This window comes from Equus przewalskii, chromosome 4 (assembly GCF_037783145.1).
Source record: "Equus przewalskii isolate Varuska chromosome 4, EquPr2, whole genome shotgun sequence".
Lineage (NCBI taxonomy): Eukaryota > Metazoa > Chordata > Mammalia > Perissodactyla > Equidae > Equus > Equus przewalskii.
In genome coordinates this window covers 44,692,753-44,710,950 of record NC_091834.1, presented here as the reverse complement: position 1 = coordinate 44,710,950, position 18,198 = coordinate 44,692,753, and the positions used below count along the sequence as shown (strand labels likewise).

At 36.6% G+C, this 18,198-nt stretch overlaps 1 protein-coding gene across 5 annotated transcripts in view; it reads left to right on the top strand.

Moving 5' to 3' along the window:
- Positions 1 to 18,198, top strand: part of THSD7A (thrombospondin type 1 domain containing 7A) — a 676,621-nt gene that overhangs the window by 567,244 nt on the left and 91,179 nt on the right. For all 5 annotated transcript variants that reach the window (XM_070615793.1, XM_070615794.1, XM_070615795.1 and 2 more), the window contains one exon: positions 15,836 to 16,030. In XM_070615793.1, coding sequence (XP_070471894.1) covers positions 15,836 to 16,030 — 195 coding nt within the window. The remainder of the gene's footprint in view (positions 1 to 15,835; positions 16,031 to 18,198) is intronic.

Genomic DNA, 18,198 nt, shown 5'->3' with positions numbered 1-18,198 from the left:
GTGTTAGCATTATGCTAAGTGAAATGTTAGACAGAGGAAGATAAATACTATATGATCTCACTTATATGTGGAATCTAAAAAAGCAGGATTTGTAGAAACAGAGACTAGGGGCTGAGGAGTGAGGGAAATGTAGAGATGTTGAACACATAGTACAAGTTTCCAATTAGAAGATGAATAAGTTTTGGGGAGCTAATACACAGCATTGTGATTATAGATAACAGTACTCTGCTATACACATGAAAATTGCTGAGAGTAGATCTTAAATGGCCTCACTACAAAAAAAGAATTGGCAATTATATGATATGATGGAAATATTAGTGATCTTTTTTTAAGTGAATATTTCTAAGATCTTGCTTTGCAGATCCAATTGAGTAGTTCTCTGACAGGACCTGATAGTAGGAATATTTAGAAACCCTCCACTAGTTTTGGAAAACTGTGAGCTAGAGTAATTTTTCTATCTTTTCCAGGATCCTTGTTCTTATTGTCCTTTCATTTTGACATATGTTGACTGGTTCCTGAGTTCCATTTTGGCCCATCTCAGACTAACCAACTCCTTCTTTGTCAGTACGGATATGAATGTTTTATAAAACTCTCAGGTTTTCTTTCTGCAGCTCTTCATTAATCATGGTTTAGTTTGATTTTAACAGAGACATTCTACTTCAGTTGCTGAGCTGATGATGCTCTTTCTCTATCAGCTGCATGCATTTTTTTTACAAACTCTCATGGTTGTTATTAACTCTGAGATATCCCTGAGCAACTTTTTATAAATGTTAACTGTTGATGAAATGGGCTGGGAGTTCCTAACATGTTCATGGCTTTCAATGAGAAAGCAAACAGCTTTCAGACCAATTAATAGGATAACACTTCCCCCATCATTGAAAACTTCATTTTCTCTAGGATTTTTTGCCTCTGATTTGATAGCAGACATTCCACTACAACTATGGAGATTAAAGGGGCAGACTGTGACTTAGCTGTAGCTCTCAGCCTAGTCTTGTGGTCCAGACTGTCAGTGTTTCTGCATGGGGGTCTTCAGAGGACGGAGTGGAGGATCTTGGAAAACCTCAGTGGTGAGGATTAATTCTTTGACTTAGATTTTGCTTCAGAGTCTTCTCACGTAGACCAATCTGCTGTATTTTACTGCTCTTGCTTCCTCATTTCCAATCACTTAGCTTTCATTCCCTCAAAACTCTGTTCAAATTTCACTGCTTTCAAAATGTCTCCCTTTATAAACTGTGCCATCTCTAATCATCCCATCAATCCACAGTATCTATCAGTGAGCCAAAATTTTACACTACGTTTAATGTGCATGTTTTTATGTGATATAAACATATCTCTAAGTCATTTGGTCTTCTTAATCCTGGCAATATTCCAAAGTCAGATAAAAGTCTATTTAAATTTTTTTAATAATTTTCCACTACCCTGTAGACTTGTTTGCACATTGTGATCTTGTAATAACTATCTGTAGAATAACTATACTTTCTTTTTATTTATGTGAATGTGAAAGAGATCCCAAAGTGTAGGAGTGCAGAAAGAGAGATGGTAAAAATTATTTTAAACAAGAAAATTTAAAATTGGTATTGGTTTTAGTCCTAAAGAGTTGATAAAGGTGTGGAGTCATCCTTTTCCAGACAATGGGATCCCCTGAGCCTAGTGTTGTCACAACTATACCCAGAGCGTGGGAAATGGACTTGCTAGACAGGGTATATCAAGTGAGGGCCGATGGTGGAATGTCTTATAACACAACAGACATGAATGCATGCTTGGTCTGGAGACCTACAGGGAGTCATTTCAGGTGTAACGCAGTCATAGCAGTGTAGCTAGCAGACTATGTGGTTGATAATTTGCAGGAGAGATTGGAAATGTGAGACTCCCTCAGAGAAAGAATGTGAGGTAACCAAGACCTGAAAAAATAAAGAACCAAACAAAAGGAAAAGCCACTCCTAAGACGAGAGCCCTGCCAGTTTCCATGAGGCAGTGACTGGGCTAGAACCCACATGATGCCTGATGTGATGGAGGGTGAGGCTGGGGAAATCAACACAGGAGGTGTACTTCGTCACAAGAGTAAATGACATTCTATTGAAATACTTGAGGTGGAACTGTCTATTTACATACTTTTTAAAGTTTAATCCAACCAATAGATAATGAATGTGACTATTTGCTTGATTATGTTGACTCTTCAAAATGACCCTAATACATAATTTCCTTCATTTAGTACCATAACTTCTGTCACAGTACTGTAATACAATTCACTGTAACTACGTCATAGCACTTCCAGCAGCTTTTCTTCTTCTTGTCTAGAAGATGCCTGAGAGGTTTGATGACTAAAAGTAGCTGTGTCCAGCCGTTTAATTTACAGTTTTTAAAAGTCAGTGTAAATTATTTATTCTGTAGAGAGAAAGGGGACAAACGGAGCATTACACGATGCTACATGTCTTGGTACTTCTGCTTATCGCTGTGAGTTAAATATTCTTTAGTATTATCATTAAATTTTTTGATTGAGGCCCAAAAGATATTTACAACATAACCTTAAAGAATTTTCAAAATGTGCACTATAACATTTAATAGTCATAATTATATAAATTGGCTTTTCCTGGGGTTTCTGTATTTCCTCACAACCTTAACACTTTAACAAAAAGAAAAATACAAAACTACTGAATGATCAAGCTTATACTATAAGTCTAGTGCAATGGTATTTATTAATGCCTTTCTGCAAGCCCACCTATAAGCTGAATTAGTAAAAAATGTTAAGCACATTAATTCAAGTTGATTGAAAGACAGCAGTGTTTAGAATGGAGCAGATCCATTCCCATAGTGGTGTAGGAGGGATGGTCAACTCCTCCACTGACGGAAGGCGGTGAAATAGGCATGGTATTGTTGTAATAGGTAACGTTTTTCGATCGCATGCCGGACACTGAGCTGGGCACTTCATTCAAAAATTTCTTCTCACTTAATATGCATAAGAGCACCATAAGATAAGAACTATTATGAGCTTCCATTTTGCAGCTTGGGAAACTGAATCTTAGAAGAGCTAAATAATTTTCTAAAGGGCACATAGTTGTTAAATAGTAAAGCTAGAATTTGAACCAGGGCAATTTGACTTCTAGTTGATAAAAAAGTAAATTGGGAGGAGATGAAATTAACATTGTAGATCATTTCAAACCCAAGAACAATTAAGAAGAATGAAGTCACAAGAAAGCTATTCAAGAGTGAAAATGTGAAATAAACAAATCTGGGGAAATAAGAATGAATAAAACTTTGTTTAATCTCAAATAATGCCAGAGATAAAGTTATTATTTGAATTTTCTAGAATTTCCGTGCGCTTTTATAAACATGGTCAGTTTGTGTTTTAGTCACTGAAAATAAACAAAACAGGATAGTCTGAGACTTTCAGGCAAACAAACAAAAGGATAATGGGAAAGGGCATAAAAATGAAGTATTAATTTCAGTTAAATGAAGTAAAGAAAACCTCTCACACCTTTACTCCAAAACATATGTGCTTTCAGTTCTACCCATAGCATGTTAAACACACAGAGAACATGCATAACAAATGTGCCATCATAGGTGACAAACAGGGGCAGAAGTCACGGGCCCCGTGTCAAACTTTACAGAGTATAAGTACATCCTTTTTTTGTACCTAACCTCAGTGAAATCTTTAACCAGCATTAACTAGGAGAGGAAGTGATGGATGTAGAAATAAAGATTGTTTGCCTAATGCCTTGCTCACGAAGTGGGCAGTTTACACCACAAATGCCTTAAATTCAATGAAGCAAGAAAATGCAAAGGTATGGTTGGATTTAGCCCTAAATCTTCATCATTTATTTATAACAAATCGTGCTATTTACTACACTTTGTTAGAATGGGTTTCATCTCAAAAATGAAGTTAAGGGAGCTGCCCCCATGGCCGAGTGGTTAAGTTTGCATGCTCTGCTTCGGCGGCCCAGGGTTTCGCCGGTTCAGATCCTGGGCGCGGATATGGCACAGCTCATCAGACCATGTTGAGGTGGTGTCCTGCATGCCACAACTAGAAGGACCCACAACTAAAATATACAACTATATACTGGGGGGTTGTGGGAGAAAAAGCAGGAAAAAAAAATTGGCAACAGTTGTTAGCTCAGGTGCCAATCTTTTTTTAAAAAAAGAAAATGAAGTTAAAAGTTGTATTATTAACTACATCAGGGCCTGGTGTTGGAAAGTGGATGCCACTGGGAGAAGGGAGGAAGCTCTCTGCCTCAGGGTCACCTGATTCATTTTGCCAGGATCATGAAGGGATGAAACCATGGAGACTTGAGATAGCAAAACAAAGATAGGTGACAGGGAAGAGAGCATAGTGGAAACGTAAAAATTAAACTTAGTGAGAATGCAAAGCATTTGAAGAAGGTGATGAAAAAGGAGGAAAATCCTGAAAATAATTATGTCTTAGTATAAAGACCCTAGGTTGCTTAAAGATTTTAATATGAGATTGACTCATATTAAATGTCAATGAGTAAATATGTAGATTAAAAGAAAAAAAGAGGGGCCAGCCCAGTGGCATAGTGATTAAGTTCACAAGCTCTGCTTTGGCAGCCTGGGATTCGCAGATTTGGATCCCGGGTGTGGACCTACTCATCAAGCCATGCCGTGGCAGGCATCCCACATATAAAATAGAGGAAGATGGGCACAGATGTTAGCTCAGGGCCAATCTTCCTCAGCAAAATGAGGAGGATTGGTGGCAGATGGTAGCTTGGGCTAATCTTCCTTACCAAAAAGGAAAGAAAAATAAAAAGAGAAAGTGAAGCTAAAGGTTATATTCATGTTATAAATTGGTTGTCAAAGTAAAAATTGCACCAAACAAAGTTACACAAGCAAGGAAGACTATTGTAGCCTATTACAATAGAAACCAAAATCAACTCCACAGAAACAAAAGGCGAGAATATTTTTTAAGCACCGGGGTGAGCTAGTGGAAAAACACTGGAAGACTTTGGGGGCGAGATTGATCAATGGGATGTGTTGAGCACATTGAGTTACTCCTGAGCTTGCAAATGTTTTTTTCTGTTATCAGGTCATCTGTGTTTGCTAATTGGTGCCCATTGAAAAAAGTTAGGCACCTGCTGTCCTAGAGAGACTGGAAGATCAGGGCACTATCCCCTTTGATGTTTCCATGTCAAAGAAATGGTTCCCAATTCCTCGAGAAAGACATTTCCTAGATTGTAAGACTAGCAAGAGGCTAGGAGAAGATGTACATAAATTTCAAAGGTGCAGAAAAATAATTTACAATTGCAAGTTTTCTAAAATAAATGCTCTAAGAAAAAGGAGGTCAGGAGCCTAGAGTTAGGAAGAAACCTGTCTAAAGTTTACTCAAGCTGAGGGTAACGTTAGACCATCTTGGTCAGGTTTTAGTAAACTAACAATTGGAAATGTATAAACACCAGGAGCTTTTTCAGAAAAGCAATGTATATCCTGGAATTTCCTATCCATGTTTTCCCTCATCCAACAAACATTTACTGCAAAACTTAAATTTTGACAATAACTGAACCAAGGACTTCAGATATAAAGATGTTGAATAAGACAAAATCGCTGGCCAGAAGGTTCTCATAGGCCGTAGCAGTTAAAGGTGAGTCAACAGACAATTATAAAAAGTCTTAAAGGTGATATGTCTACACTGCTGTGGGAACAGAGAGGGTAGAGCACAACTCCATCTGGGCAATTTGACAAAGTCAGAGAAGGTTCACAGAGGAAGAAAACCCAGTCCTAAAGGATGACTTGGTAAGAGGACGGGGCAGGCAGGCATGGAGAACAGTGTACACCAAATGGCAGAGGAGGCAGAAAGCAACCTCTCAGTTCATGGAAAAGCAAATAGCTTTCTATGGATAGAATGTAGGGAAAATGTGAGGCAATGACAGAAGATGAGGATTTTCTATGCTCTAGTAAGGAATTTGGCCTTCAGCTGATAGGTACTGGGGAGACTGTGATGCCCATATTCACATTTTAGAAGTACACCCTTGGGGTCAGAATGGATGATGAGCTGCAGGGGAAATGGGAGACAGCAGGAGACCAGAGGAAACTGTGCAACAGTCTGGAAGAGAACATGGGGTCAGGAGTTACTTTGTACATTGAATAAAGCAAAGTCACTGTCTGGATGTGATGGCAGAGGGAGAGCAGGGATTAAAAATGATTTGGAAACTTTCCAGTTAAGATGAAGAGATGTGTAGCTTCTCTTCAACAAGGGGAATGAAAAAGGGTTATAAGACTCAATTCAGGGTCTTTTACTTCAATAAGCTGAGAGTGTGATACTGGCCCTACATATCTTGTGAAATGCGGATAAGATGATTATATGAAAATGCTTTCTAGAAAGATGCAGGCAAATATGAGACTCCATTCTTTTCCCATCTCAATTCTTTTTTGTATTTATATTGGTTTTCAGTAAGTAAGTAAATACGTAAATAATGACTTTCAATATCAAAAGTCAAAATGAATTTTTTAAAAATTATTTTGTTGAGGTCATAATAGTTTATAACATTGTCAAATTTCAGGTGTACATTATTGTTTGTCAGTCACCATATCTATGTGCCCCTTTATCTCTTATGCCCACCCTCCCAACTCCCTTTCTGGTCCTTGACTTTTATTTTTTGGGAGATCTTTTATTACTGTTTCAGTCTCTTCCCTTGTGATTGGTCTATTCAAATTCTCTATTTCTTCTTGATTCAGTTTTGGAGGTTGTATAAGTAAGAATTTATCCATTTCTTCTGGATTGTCCGATTTGTTGGCATATAGTTTTTCATAGTATTCTCTTAGAATCCTTTGTATTTCTGTGGTATCTGTTGTAATTTCTTCTCTTTCATTTCTAATTGTATTTATTTGAGAGAACTCTTTTATTGGTGAGTCTGACTAAGGGTTTGTCAATTTTGTTTATCTTCTCAAAGAACCAGCTCTTAGTTTCATTGATCCTTTCTACTGTTTTTCATTTATTTCTGCTCTAATTTTTATTTCCTTCTTTCTGCTGACTTGAGGCTTTGTTTGTTCTTTTTCTAGTTCTGTTAGGTGTAGTTTAAGATTTCTATTTTGAGATTTTTCTTGTTAAGGTGGGCCCTCCTTGCTTGAATCTCCTTCTTAGGACCGCTTGTGCTGCATCCCATATGAGTTGGTATGATGTATTTTCATTTCATTTGTCTCCAGATATTTTTTGATTTCTCCTTTGATTTCTTCATTGATCCACTGGTTGTTCAGTAGCATGTCATGTAGTCTCCACATATTTGTGACTTTCCTAGCTTTTTTCTTGTAGTTGATTTCTAGTCTCATAGCATTGTGGTGGAAAAGATGCTTGATATGATTTCAATCGTCTTCAATTTGTTGAGGCTTGCCTTGTTTCCCAACATATGGTCTTCTTTGAGAATGTTCCATGTGCACTTGAGAAGACTGTGTATTCTGCTGATTTGGGATGGAGTGTTCTATATATATATCTATTAAGTCTATCTGGTCTAGTTTTTCATTTAATCCCACTATTTCCTTGTTGACTTTCTGTCTAGATGGTCTATCTATTGATGTAAGTGGGGTGTTGAGGTCCCCTCCTATTATTGTGTTGCTATTAATTTCCCCTTTTAGGTCTGTTAATAGTTGCTTCATATACTTTGGTGCACCTGTGTTAGGTGCATATATATTTATAAGTGTTATGTCTTATTGGTGGAGTGTCCCTTTGACCATTATGTACTGCCCCTCTTTGTCTCTCATTGCCTTTTTTATCTTGAAGTCTACTTTCTCTGATATAAGTATGGAAATACCTGTTTTCTTTTGTTTGCCATTAGCTTGGAGTATCATCTTCCATCCCTTCACTGTGAGCCTGTGTTTGTCTTTAGAGCTGAGATGTGTTTTTTGGAGGCAGTATATTGCTGGGTCTTGTTTTGTAATCCATCCCACCACCCTGTGTCTTTTGATTGGAGAATTCAATCTATTTACATTTAGAGTGATTATTGATATATGAGGGCTGAATACTGCCATTTTATCTCTTGTTTTCCAGTTGTTCTGTATTACCCTTGTTTCTCATCCAGTGTATTTCTGACTGCCAATTCAGTTTGCTGATTTTCTGTGATGGTTTTCTCAGTTTTCCTTTTGTTTATCATTTGTGTCCATATTCTGGTTTTTTGTTTAGTGGTTACTGTGAGGTTTATATAGAAGATCTCATAGATGAGATAGTCCATTTTCTGATAGCATCTTATCTCCATTAGCCTAAGCAGGATTAATCTCTTTACTCTTCTCCATCGAAGTTATTGTTGTCAGAACTTATTTCATTTTGTATTGTGAGTTTGTGATTAAAATGAAGTGGTTATAGTTATTTTTGATGCTTTCCTTACCTTTATTTTTAATGTTGTAATTAAGTGTTTGCTAACCTGTTCTGATAGAGAACTGTAATTTTCTGATTTTGTCTATCTGTTTATCTCCTTGCTCAAAGCTTTGTAAACCCTTTCTTTTTTTCAAGTATGAGGGTCTTCTTAATCATTTCTTATAGAGGTGTCTTGTGGTGATGAACTCTCTGAGCTTTTGTTTATCTGGGAAAGGTTTTATTTCTCCATCGTATCTGAAGGATAGTTTCACTGGATGGAGTATTAAAGTTTTTGTCTTTCAATATTTGAATATATGATTTCACTCTGTCCTAGCCTTTAAGGTTTCTGCTGAGAAATCTGGTGACAGCCTGATAGGGGTTCCTTTGTAGGTTATTTTCTGCTGCCTTGCTGCCCTTAATATTTTTTCTTGGTCATTGACTTCTGCCAGTTTTACTAACATATGTGTTGGAGAAGGTCTTTTTACACTGATGTAATTAAAGTTCTGTAGGCTTCATTTGCTTGTAATTGCACCTCCTTCCCCAGGTTTGGGAAGTTCTCAGCTATTATTTCTTTGAACAAGCTCTCTACTCCTTTCTCCCCCACTTCTCCCTCTGGAATATCTATAACCCTTATGTTGCAGTTCCTAATTGAATTGAATATTTCTCAGAGAATTTCTTCATTTCTTTTTAGTCTTAATTCTGTCTCCTCCTCCACCTGAAGCATTTCTATATTTCTGTCCTCTAAATTGCTAATTCTGTCCTCTGTTTTTTAAGGATTCTAGATGATTTTTTATCTCATCATGCGCTTTTCATCTCCAACATTTCTATTTGTTTTTTTTTCTAGAGTTTCAGTCTCTTTTGTGAAGAATTGCTCTGCTTATTAATTTTCCTGTGTTCATTGAACTGTCTTTCTGAGTTTTCTTGTAACTCATTGTCTTTCTTGATGATAACCATTTTGAATTCTCTATCATTAGATTGTAAATTTCTGTGGCTTCAGGATTGGTTTCTAGATACTTGTCATTTTCCTTCTGGACTGGAGTGTTAATGTATTTCTTCATGGTGTTTGATGGGGTGGACTTTTGCCATCACATAGTGGTAGTATCTGGTCACAGATTCCACCTGTCACCACTGGGGTGGGGCGAGCTGTGTTTTCTGAGCATCCCCTGGCAGTTGTGCCAATCCGTTGGGAGTTGTACCAGTAAGACTTTCTGTGTCTGGCTGCCACTGCTTTGTGGGGATCCCTTGCTCTGTCCAACTAGCTGTGCTGGTGCACCAGGTGGGATGGGGGAGGAGGTGTCTTCTTTCCCACACATGGTCTGCTCTGCACTCTCTGGTGGCCCACCTGAGCTGCTCAGCTTGGTGGGAGCACCTCCACAGTGGCTTATCTGCCTTGGTATGGAGCATTCACATGGGCTGAGAAGCAACTCTGAGAGCAAAAGCTTTCCTGCAGAGGGGTGCATTTTCCCTCTTCTCCTCTCAAACACTAGTCATTATGCGTGGTCCTATGCCCTAGATCACTGCTGCTGGGGCGAGAGAGGAGATCCATTTACCTCCTTCCACTGCCTTCCAGGGCATCCAGCACCCCATCTTCAGACGTATGGCTGCATGGATCTCTCAGAAGTCTATTGTGTTGTGTGGATGTCTTCTGTTGATTATTGAATGTCCTTTTTGTTGTATCTTAAGGGGAGAGCCTAAGGGAACAGCTCACTCCATCATAATGCTGACGTCACTCCTCCAAACTGAATTTTTAAGACAATTTATGAAGAATACAAAGGACATCAACAACTCAATAATAATTCTCAGGATTACTGTAGAGTTTGTGTAGGTCTGGCAAGAGAAATCTGATCCCCAAATGACAATACTGGAGACTTTCTAAATAGTGTGTTTAAAAAAATTTTGGCTCTGTATCTGGTTTCTGTCTCCTTTAATTGCTTCTTTCTGCTTACCTCTCTCTCAGTTTCGTTACATTGATGAGTTTCAATTTTGCAATGCCTTCTGGAGGTACATTGCACATAGTACTACTGTGACTGTTAAAGATCAGCCATAACAATCAACACATTTCTATGATTAAAAGGAAATCAGGATAATGCAAGGAACATTTAGAGAATAGTGCTAAACACATATATGCCTTACATTAAAATACTTAACATATTGACATTATGTTCTTGACTCAGTTCCGAAACTATAAAAACCTTGATAAATCAAGGTTTATCTTTTACCTTACATTTAACCTCCAGTACAGTGAATGCAATAAACTTTCAGTATATACTTTTGCCAAGAAAAAAGAAGTCTATCCTCTGATCTCAATTCTCATTTTATTTTATTTCTATGGAAATCTTCATAAATTTTTAGTGTAATTAATTCAAGCAGATGTTCAATTCTCTTATCCTGATAATAGGAAACACGGTAGAATGAAAGGAGATATTTTGGAAGAGTTCATGAAAGAGTTTGTTGGTGTTCATGAAAATAGACTAGACAAGAGGAAATTTGGGAGTTACTTTAAAGATGTCAAAATATATGTTTAAGTTGTTTACAATGATGAATTATTGAAAACATTCTTAAAATTGTATTTGTGAAGAAAGAGGTTAAATGGGGAGACCTCAACATAAACATTTAATTCTGGTTTTGAGTTCATAAAAAGAAATAAACCTAAGCATTGTCATTTTTTTCCTCAACTTCCTGTGTAGGGTATCACAAATAAGTTTAAACCAGATATGCTTCAGTTAAGGTATCAAAGTAAGACTTAAGTTGTAATATGTAGACAATGATTCATTCATTTGCTTTCTTGTTACATTTCACGTAAAATATACATTTTTGCAGGTTTGGTTAAAATGCCTAGAGCATCATGGGGGAAAAAACAAGTTTCATAAATGCAAAACAGTCCTTTGAAACTTTTTATTTTAGTCAATGCATGCCCCCAAAATATAGTATGTTTAATACACAAAGGCAAGTGTGAGGAGGATTGTAAATGTTTATGACATCACATTCAGAATGTAGCTAAGAAATTGTCCTCAGAAAGACTAAAGAAAGAAAAACAAGTTGCATTGGTCTTTGCCTGCGTAAGTTGTAGAACTGTATCATTTACTGTAATGATAATCGGATGTGTCTGCCCAGATTTATTGGGATGCACACTCAGATAATCAAAGTCTCAAATGGTTCTGTAATGGGGACATATGGTGGTTGAAAATCTCCTAAGAGTAGAGCAGCTGATATGGAAAAATGGAATTTCCAAAGTGCAAAGCAGCAAAATTCCCACTTCTGTATATGGAAAGAGTATAAATTAACCTGATATTTGGATATGTGCAAGTTTAATTTACTGCTGTCTATTCTCTGAAATAATGTCATGCGAAACAGTTCTTATCTAATTAAAATAATGTTTATCAACCAAAAACAAGTTTTAATGTGAGAAAGAGGGAAAAAATTATTTTCTAGAGCTCTTATAAGTAAAGATCTTATTTCCAGGGTCACTTTTTGTATATAAAATAAGATAGAAGCAACAGCCTCAGAAAGTAGCTGGAGATGACAAGATATAGAGTTACCTGTAATAGCCATAGATGCAACTTTTTTTCCTGATGTTTCCCAGATGACTTATGCCTGGAATGCTGGAGATTTAGCTTAAAAAGAGCACAGCTCCTAGGGTTCCAGTTAGTGGTCAGTTAGATGAGTTGATTAAAGCATCCATTGAAAGCAAAGTCAAAGATCTGAAGGATTCCATATTTTCACAGATCTATTGCTGTTTCTTCAATGGCAATAAGCCAAAATATGTAACTCTGGACATGTCAACAATGCATGCTCTTTGTATGTGAGGCAGTGTTTGGCTGCCACCTTGCATCACTGTACCTTGAAAAATAACTTAAAGTGCCAGTTTCTTGACTTCTTTGTTGACAAAGGCTCATCAACTGTTAAGTTCCTTGGCATCTCGAGTTCTCCTTACCACCATACCAGTTAAAAAGTAGGTCGGAGAATTAATTAGAACTCAATTCAAATCTCTGCTTTTTCACTCAAACTTCTGCTGAGAAAGTAAACTTAAACTTGTTGAGCTTCAACTTCCTTTAAAGTAAAAGAAAAAAAAATTAATACCTTTGGCAGAAGGTTGTTGTGAAAGGTATAAACTTTCAGTTATAAATAAGTCATGGGGATGTAATGTACAGCTTGGTGACCATAGTTAATAATTGTATTGTATATTCAAAAGCTGCTAAGAGAGTAGATCTTAAATGTGCTCATCAGAAGAAAAAAAATTTGTAGCTGTGTGTCAGAATGGATGTTAATTAGACTTATTGTGATGATCATTTCACAATATATACAAATATTGAATCATTGTGTTGTACACCTGAAACTAATATAATGTTACATGTTAATTATACCTCCAAAAAAAGGTTATTGTGACAATTAGCTGAAATGATGTATACAATATTCACAGCACAGTGCCTGACAAAAGATGAGCAATCAGTAACTATTCACTGAATGAATGTTTTCATCCAAGTATACTCCATATAAAGAGAAGCATAAAGAGAGGTCCCAGAGAGAAGCGAATGATGTTAGGTACGAAATCCAGATGAATGTGTTTATACAGCAGCTCTTTCGAGAGGCAGTCTGGTTGTGATCATACCAGAAGAGAACAAAAGCAGAAAAATCCTAGAGCAATACTTCTCAGATTTCATGTGCATGCAAATCACTTGGGGATCTGTTTAAAATGCAAGTTACGATTCCATGGGTGAGATCGGAGAGACTGCATTTCTAGCAGATTCCAGGTGATGCATATGCTGCCAGTCCACTGATAGACTTTAGCAGAGTCCTAGGGCACTTGAATGCATGGCAATTTAAGAAATACTGTACTTCAATTCATATTTCTTTAGTCTAGCATTCTGTTTCCTGGCACAACAGCTTAAAATTAATTCATTCATTAAGTCATTTAGCAGAAGCTTATTTAGTGTGTGCTATGTGCCAGACACTGTTTTAGGTTCAAAGTATAAAATATCAAACAAGTCAGATAAGGATCATGCCCTCATTGGACTTTTAATCTGGTGGAAGGATCAGACAAAAACATGTAAGCAATTAATTAAAATAGTTTCTAGTGGGAATTAAAACTATAACAAAAAGAAAATGAAGTTACTGTGAGATTGCATACGGTTAACTGAGGCTCCTCTAGGAAGCACGCAATTGAACTGAAACCTAAACGTTGAGGAGCAGTTTGCTGCGTGAGGATCTGAAATTTTCAGACAGAGTCCAGACAGAATGCAAAGGCCCTGAGGCAATAATGAGATTGTTCTGTAGGAGGAAAGGGAAAAAAGCCACTGGGGCTAGAACGGAATGTGTTTATTTGGATATAAGGCAGTGGTGGACAATCGAGAGCAATGGGAGGGGCACACAGGGGCAAGATCACACCTGGCAAAGTTGGGAGGCATGCAGTAAGGGCTGAAATCTAGAGAAATCTTCGAGGTTGGATCCAAGGTGGGTCTTAACAGTCCATAGAGGGTTAAGGTTGCCTCTAGAAGGAATGTGCCTGCAGAAAAATACGCCTAGCTAAGCAGAGTATGAAGAATGAAAAGGAGCTAACAGAAGGTATGGGATACAGGTTGAAAGAAAAAAGAATCACTTAAAAAGCAAGAAGTGTTAAAACTGTACATCCCTTTGGTTTATACTGCGAGAAACAGAAGTATATCACTTATGGCATGCAAATTAACCCGATAGAACACATGTAGCACACTTTCAATTGCTGCAGAATGAATTACATTTTTCTGAGTAGAAATGATTAAGTAACTATTAGAGAAGACATAAAACTATAATTCCTGGTTGACTGTAAACTGTAGCCCCAAACTTGCCTTACTTTACACAGAGTATTGAAAACTAAAGTGAAAGAGAGTAGATGGAACAATAAAAGATAGCAGCGAAGGAGATAAGACACATGCTAGTCCTTGCTTGCACTGAGAAAAAGTCTAGAAGAAAAAAGACTCAGCATTATTATGTAAATTGCAAAATATTAAATGCCTTATATTATAATGATTTTTGTGCTTTACCTAGGAACCTATATATCTACAATCTATCTACCATATTGTCTTACCGGGATGTAAGCCAAACCCTAAAGCCAATAAAAGCAGAATTAAAAGAGATCTCACAGATCAGAGTAACTAAAGAAGAATGAATTATATGATGATGATTCCATTGTCATTTTAGTGAGTCTTACTTATTACTGGTGAGCAAGTCTAATAATTCAAAGCCTTGAAAACTAGTGGCTATTAACACTGAGTGCATTCCAACTGAATTCTGATTTTGACTAATGATTTAAAGCCCTGCAAACTAGTAGCTATTAACATGTTAGAGCATTTCCAATTGACTTCTGACTTTCTGTCTTGTTTTCCAAATATATGCATAAAGGACAGTATGTTAAAATGATGCTCCTAACCTTCCACCAGTGAGAAACAGCTTTGAGTTGTTTGCTTAAAACAATGAAGAATGGTGCGGTTAGTCACCTTTTCTCACCTGAATGCCTGAAGCCTCCAGGCACACATTTCTGATATATTCATTCAGAATTATAGTTATATTCTGTGGCACAATAGCAGATTTTTTTACTTGTTTGTATGTTGTTTTACTCTGTTCTATTGACCTCATTAGCACCCTACATTAGCCAGCTACGTTACAGAGTTCAGACTTTTTTTAATACTCTGTTTTGCACATTTATTTGTAATTTTTTTGCCTATCTTTGGTATTTATTAACAATAACAATATTTTCTTTCTCATTGATCTTTTGTACATCTCATTTCATTCATTCAACAAATACTGGAGGAGTGCTGATCTCTAGAGCTTCGAGGGCAAGGGAGAGAGTGGAGTGAGATGAAGCTAGAAAGGAAACAGCCACGTTATTTGAGGTCTTAGAAACTTTTAAGAAATCTGGTCTTTATCTTAAGAGCAATGGGAATATACTGAAGAGTTTTAAGCATGGAGTGACACCATCTTATTTCTGCCGCTTGCCTGCCTTGATGTTTTTCTTCCCTTCACTCAATGGGACTGCCCTAAGCAGTGGTTTTATAATGCTATCCTATTATTTATGTTTTTTGGCTATTTCCAACCAACAAACTGGTTTTTTTAAACGAAAGAAAAAGGTTTCCAATCACACAAAAATAAATTCTTTGGGAGACAGGAGAGAGTTTGCAAATAAAGATATCTATGAGTTGGTTCATGAAAACATATGGTACATGTTATGGATAAAGTCGTTATTTGTAAATTATGGCTCATCTCCAATATTGAAATAAAGACGGGAACATATTTCATTGATGCTCCTTATTGCAAGCCAAATATTATAAGTATAAAAATCACTTATTGGGCCGATTATCTGTAGCATAAAAATACTTTCAGTGATGTGTTTGATCTATACACCTAAAGCTTCTGATTTTAATAAAAGAATAAAAGAAGCTCTTTTGGCTTTGTTTTTAACTAAGAACAAAAAGGAAATAATCTAATTTATCTGGGTGCCCATCTGGTTTCAATTGCTCATTTTACATTTATTTAAAAATGATAGACTGTTGGTGATGATGTCTTTCCCAGGAGAAGAAGTTGACAGACAGCTGTGCAGAGATGCCATCTTTCCCATCCCTGTTGCCTGTGATGCCCCGTGCCCCAAGGACTGTGTGCTCAGCACGTGGTCTACGTGGTCCTCCTGCTCACACACCTGCTCAGGGAAAACCACAGAAGGGAAACAGATACGAGCACGGTCCATTCTGGCCTATGCGGGTGAGGAAGGTAAGGTCACCAGCTTCAGAAGGGACTCAGGTTTCTTTCAGACGTTGGCATGCGTTTTTCTTTGTCTAGTTTGAATAAGATGATGGTCTACAAAAAATCAACTTCCACAAATCCAGCAATCCGAGATTTAACATCTGTTGACGTATTGGGCAGCTTGCTTCTGTTCCCCAAAATTAATCTTAAAAATAGATCTTTAAAAAAAGAGGAAAGACTTTTAACCGTGAACTTAATTTGCCTTTCCTTCCTCCTAATAATTCAAGTTCTTTCCACTTCAAAGTGTTAAACCTGTGAAAAGGTCTGAAAATGGCTCCCAAAATTCCAAATGCCAGCTTTCATTTTTTTTCTCTATTTCAGTAGTCTCTATTTCAATAGTTTTTCCCTTTGAAATCACCTCCTACCTTCTCAAAAATAGGCATCTATGTTCAATAATAAAGTTTATTTAAGATAAACACCACCATGGCTGTTGCTTGACTGAAAATGACATGGAATTTCTACCATTCAGGTTTCTGAACATAAGCTCTGAGATCCAGGAGTCTCATACATTGTTTTTATTTTTAAAATATATTGCTCCTAAATCACTTCACCCTATTGGATGAATAAAGCATGTTTGTCATATTTTCATACCTCTGTTGTGCAAGCTTTATTGCCGAGAAATGCAAGGCTCTTAGTAATTGTCTCTCAAGCTTATATCCAAATGCTAATTTCGCCTCCCTGTGACTGAGTGCTATACTGTCGTACTTAATCTCGTCATTCTGGGAAATAACACAAGAGTAAGGAAAACAGAGAAGTAAGTCACGTTCTGTCACATAAGGCATGTTCTGTCTCAAGAATATAGGCGTATGTTATTTAAATATTATCAAGCTGAATGACTATTCTCCCCATTCACATCTAGCGCTAACAAATAATGATTTCTCTTTGTAATAAGCGTGTGTTTCTCTACGTATACCCAGTTTGGGAGGAATTTTTAAGTTGCCTATTTTATTTTTCTGTTGATGAAGCACTTTAGTGATAGAAACCTGATAGTATTCTTATTTGGTCAAACTTACTATCTGTATGCAATGTCTATGCAAAAATGTAACTACCTTGGCCTTAAGACATAGGAGAAAAATTTAACGTATTTAAACCTATGGGAAAATTTTATTTAAAGTGCCTAATAACTTTTTTCCTGTCACCTTAATATAAATTTAACTATTTGCTACCCAAAAAAGGTGTATCTATGGCACTTAATAAAAAATAGAACCTTTTAGAGAGAAAATTACATTCCCTGTGTTGTCAAACACTAACTCTAACCTTGTATAGATTATACTCAGACTTCAAACTCTATCAGCTCAGATTATGTCTTGGGCTTCATTAAAATTAGATCTGTGGTCACCCTGCTTCCTATAAATCCATTATACTGTGCAGACACTTGCTGTGCGACTAGTAATGAGTGACTTTTCGCCCCGTGAGTCACATGGCAGAGATTTTGCCATGCTTGCAGAACTCACCAGATCATTATTTCTATAGACATGATGCCTCACACTGAAAGGTCATGAAATGCTTTAAAGGCAGAAATTTATGATTGCTCTTTGGTATGTATCATCCACTTAGTTTGAAAGGGTGGGACTTCAATAATTTTTAATTAAGTCCAGCAACTGCATCATAAGCAAGCCATGCTTGAAAATTATAGATGTGTATATAGTAAATCATAAAGGCGCGAATTCAAAACATAATTTTAAATGGAAACCATAGAGGAAACTCTGTCAATGAGGAATCTTCTGCTATTTTTCTCTATTAATAACAGTTACAAAAACTGGTATAGTATGTAAAATATTTAATGAATATGCTTCAAAAACTATTTATTTAATACCTATTATTTGCTGGACACTGAAACAAATTTTTTTTCCTCCAGGATAAGTCTTTCATAACTCTGAGCTGTTTTTTAAATGATTTAGGAACTATAATTGCAGGAAGTCTTAAAATGTTTCCCTGCCAATTAGATAACCCATTATAATTCTACGCAAAAGTAGGTCTTTCTGTTATTCCCAAAGAATTAATATTTTATGTTTGTCATAAGTTTTCTTAATTTTCTATAGATAAAAACATTATTGTGATAACTTTGAGGGAAAAGATCACATTAGCAAAATTATATATTGAGTGTTTAGACATGAAATTAAGTGATTTTTCTA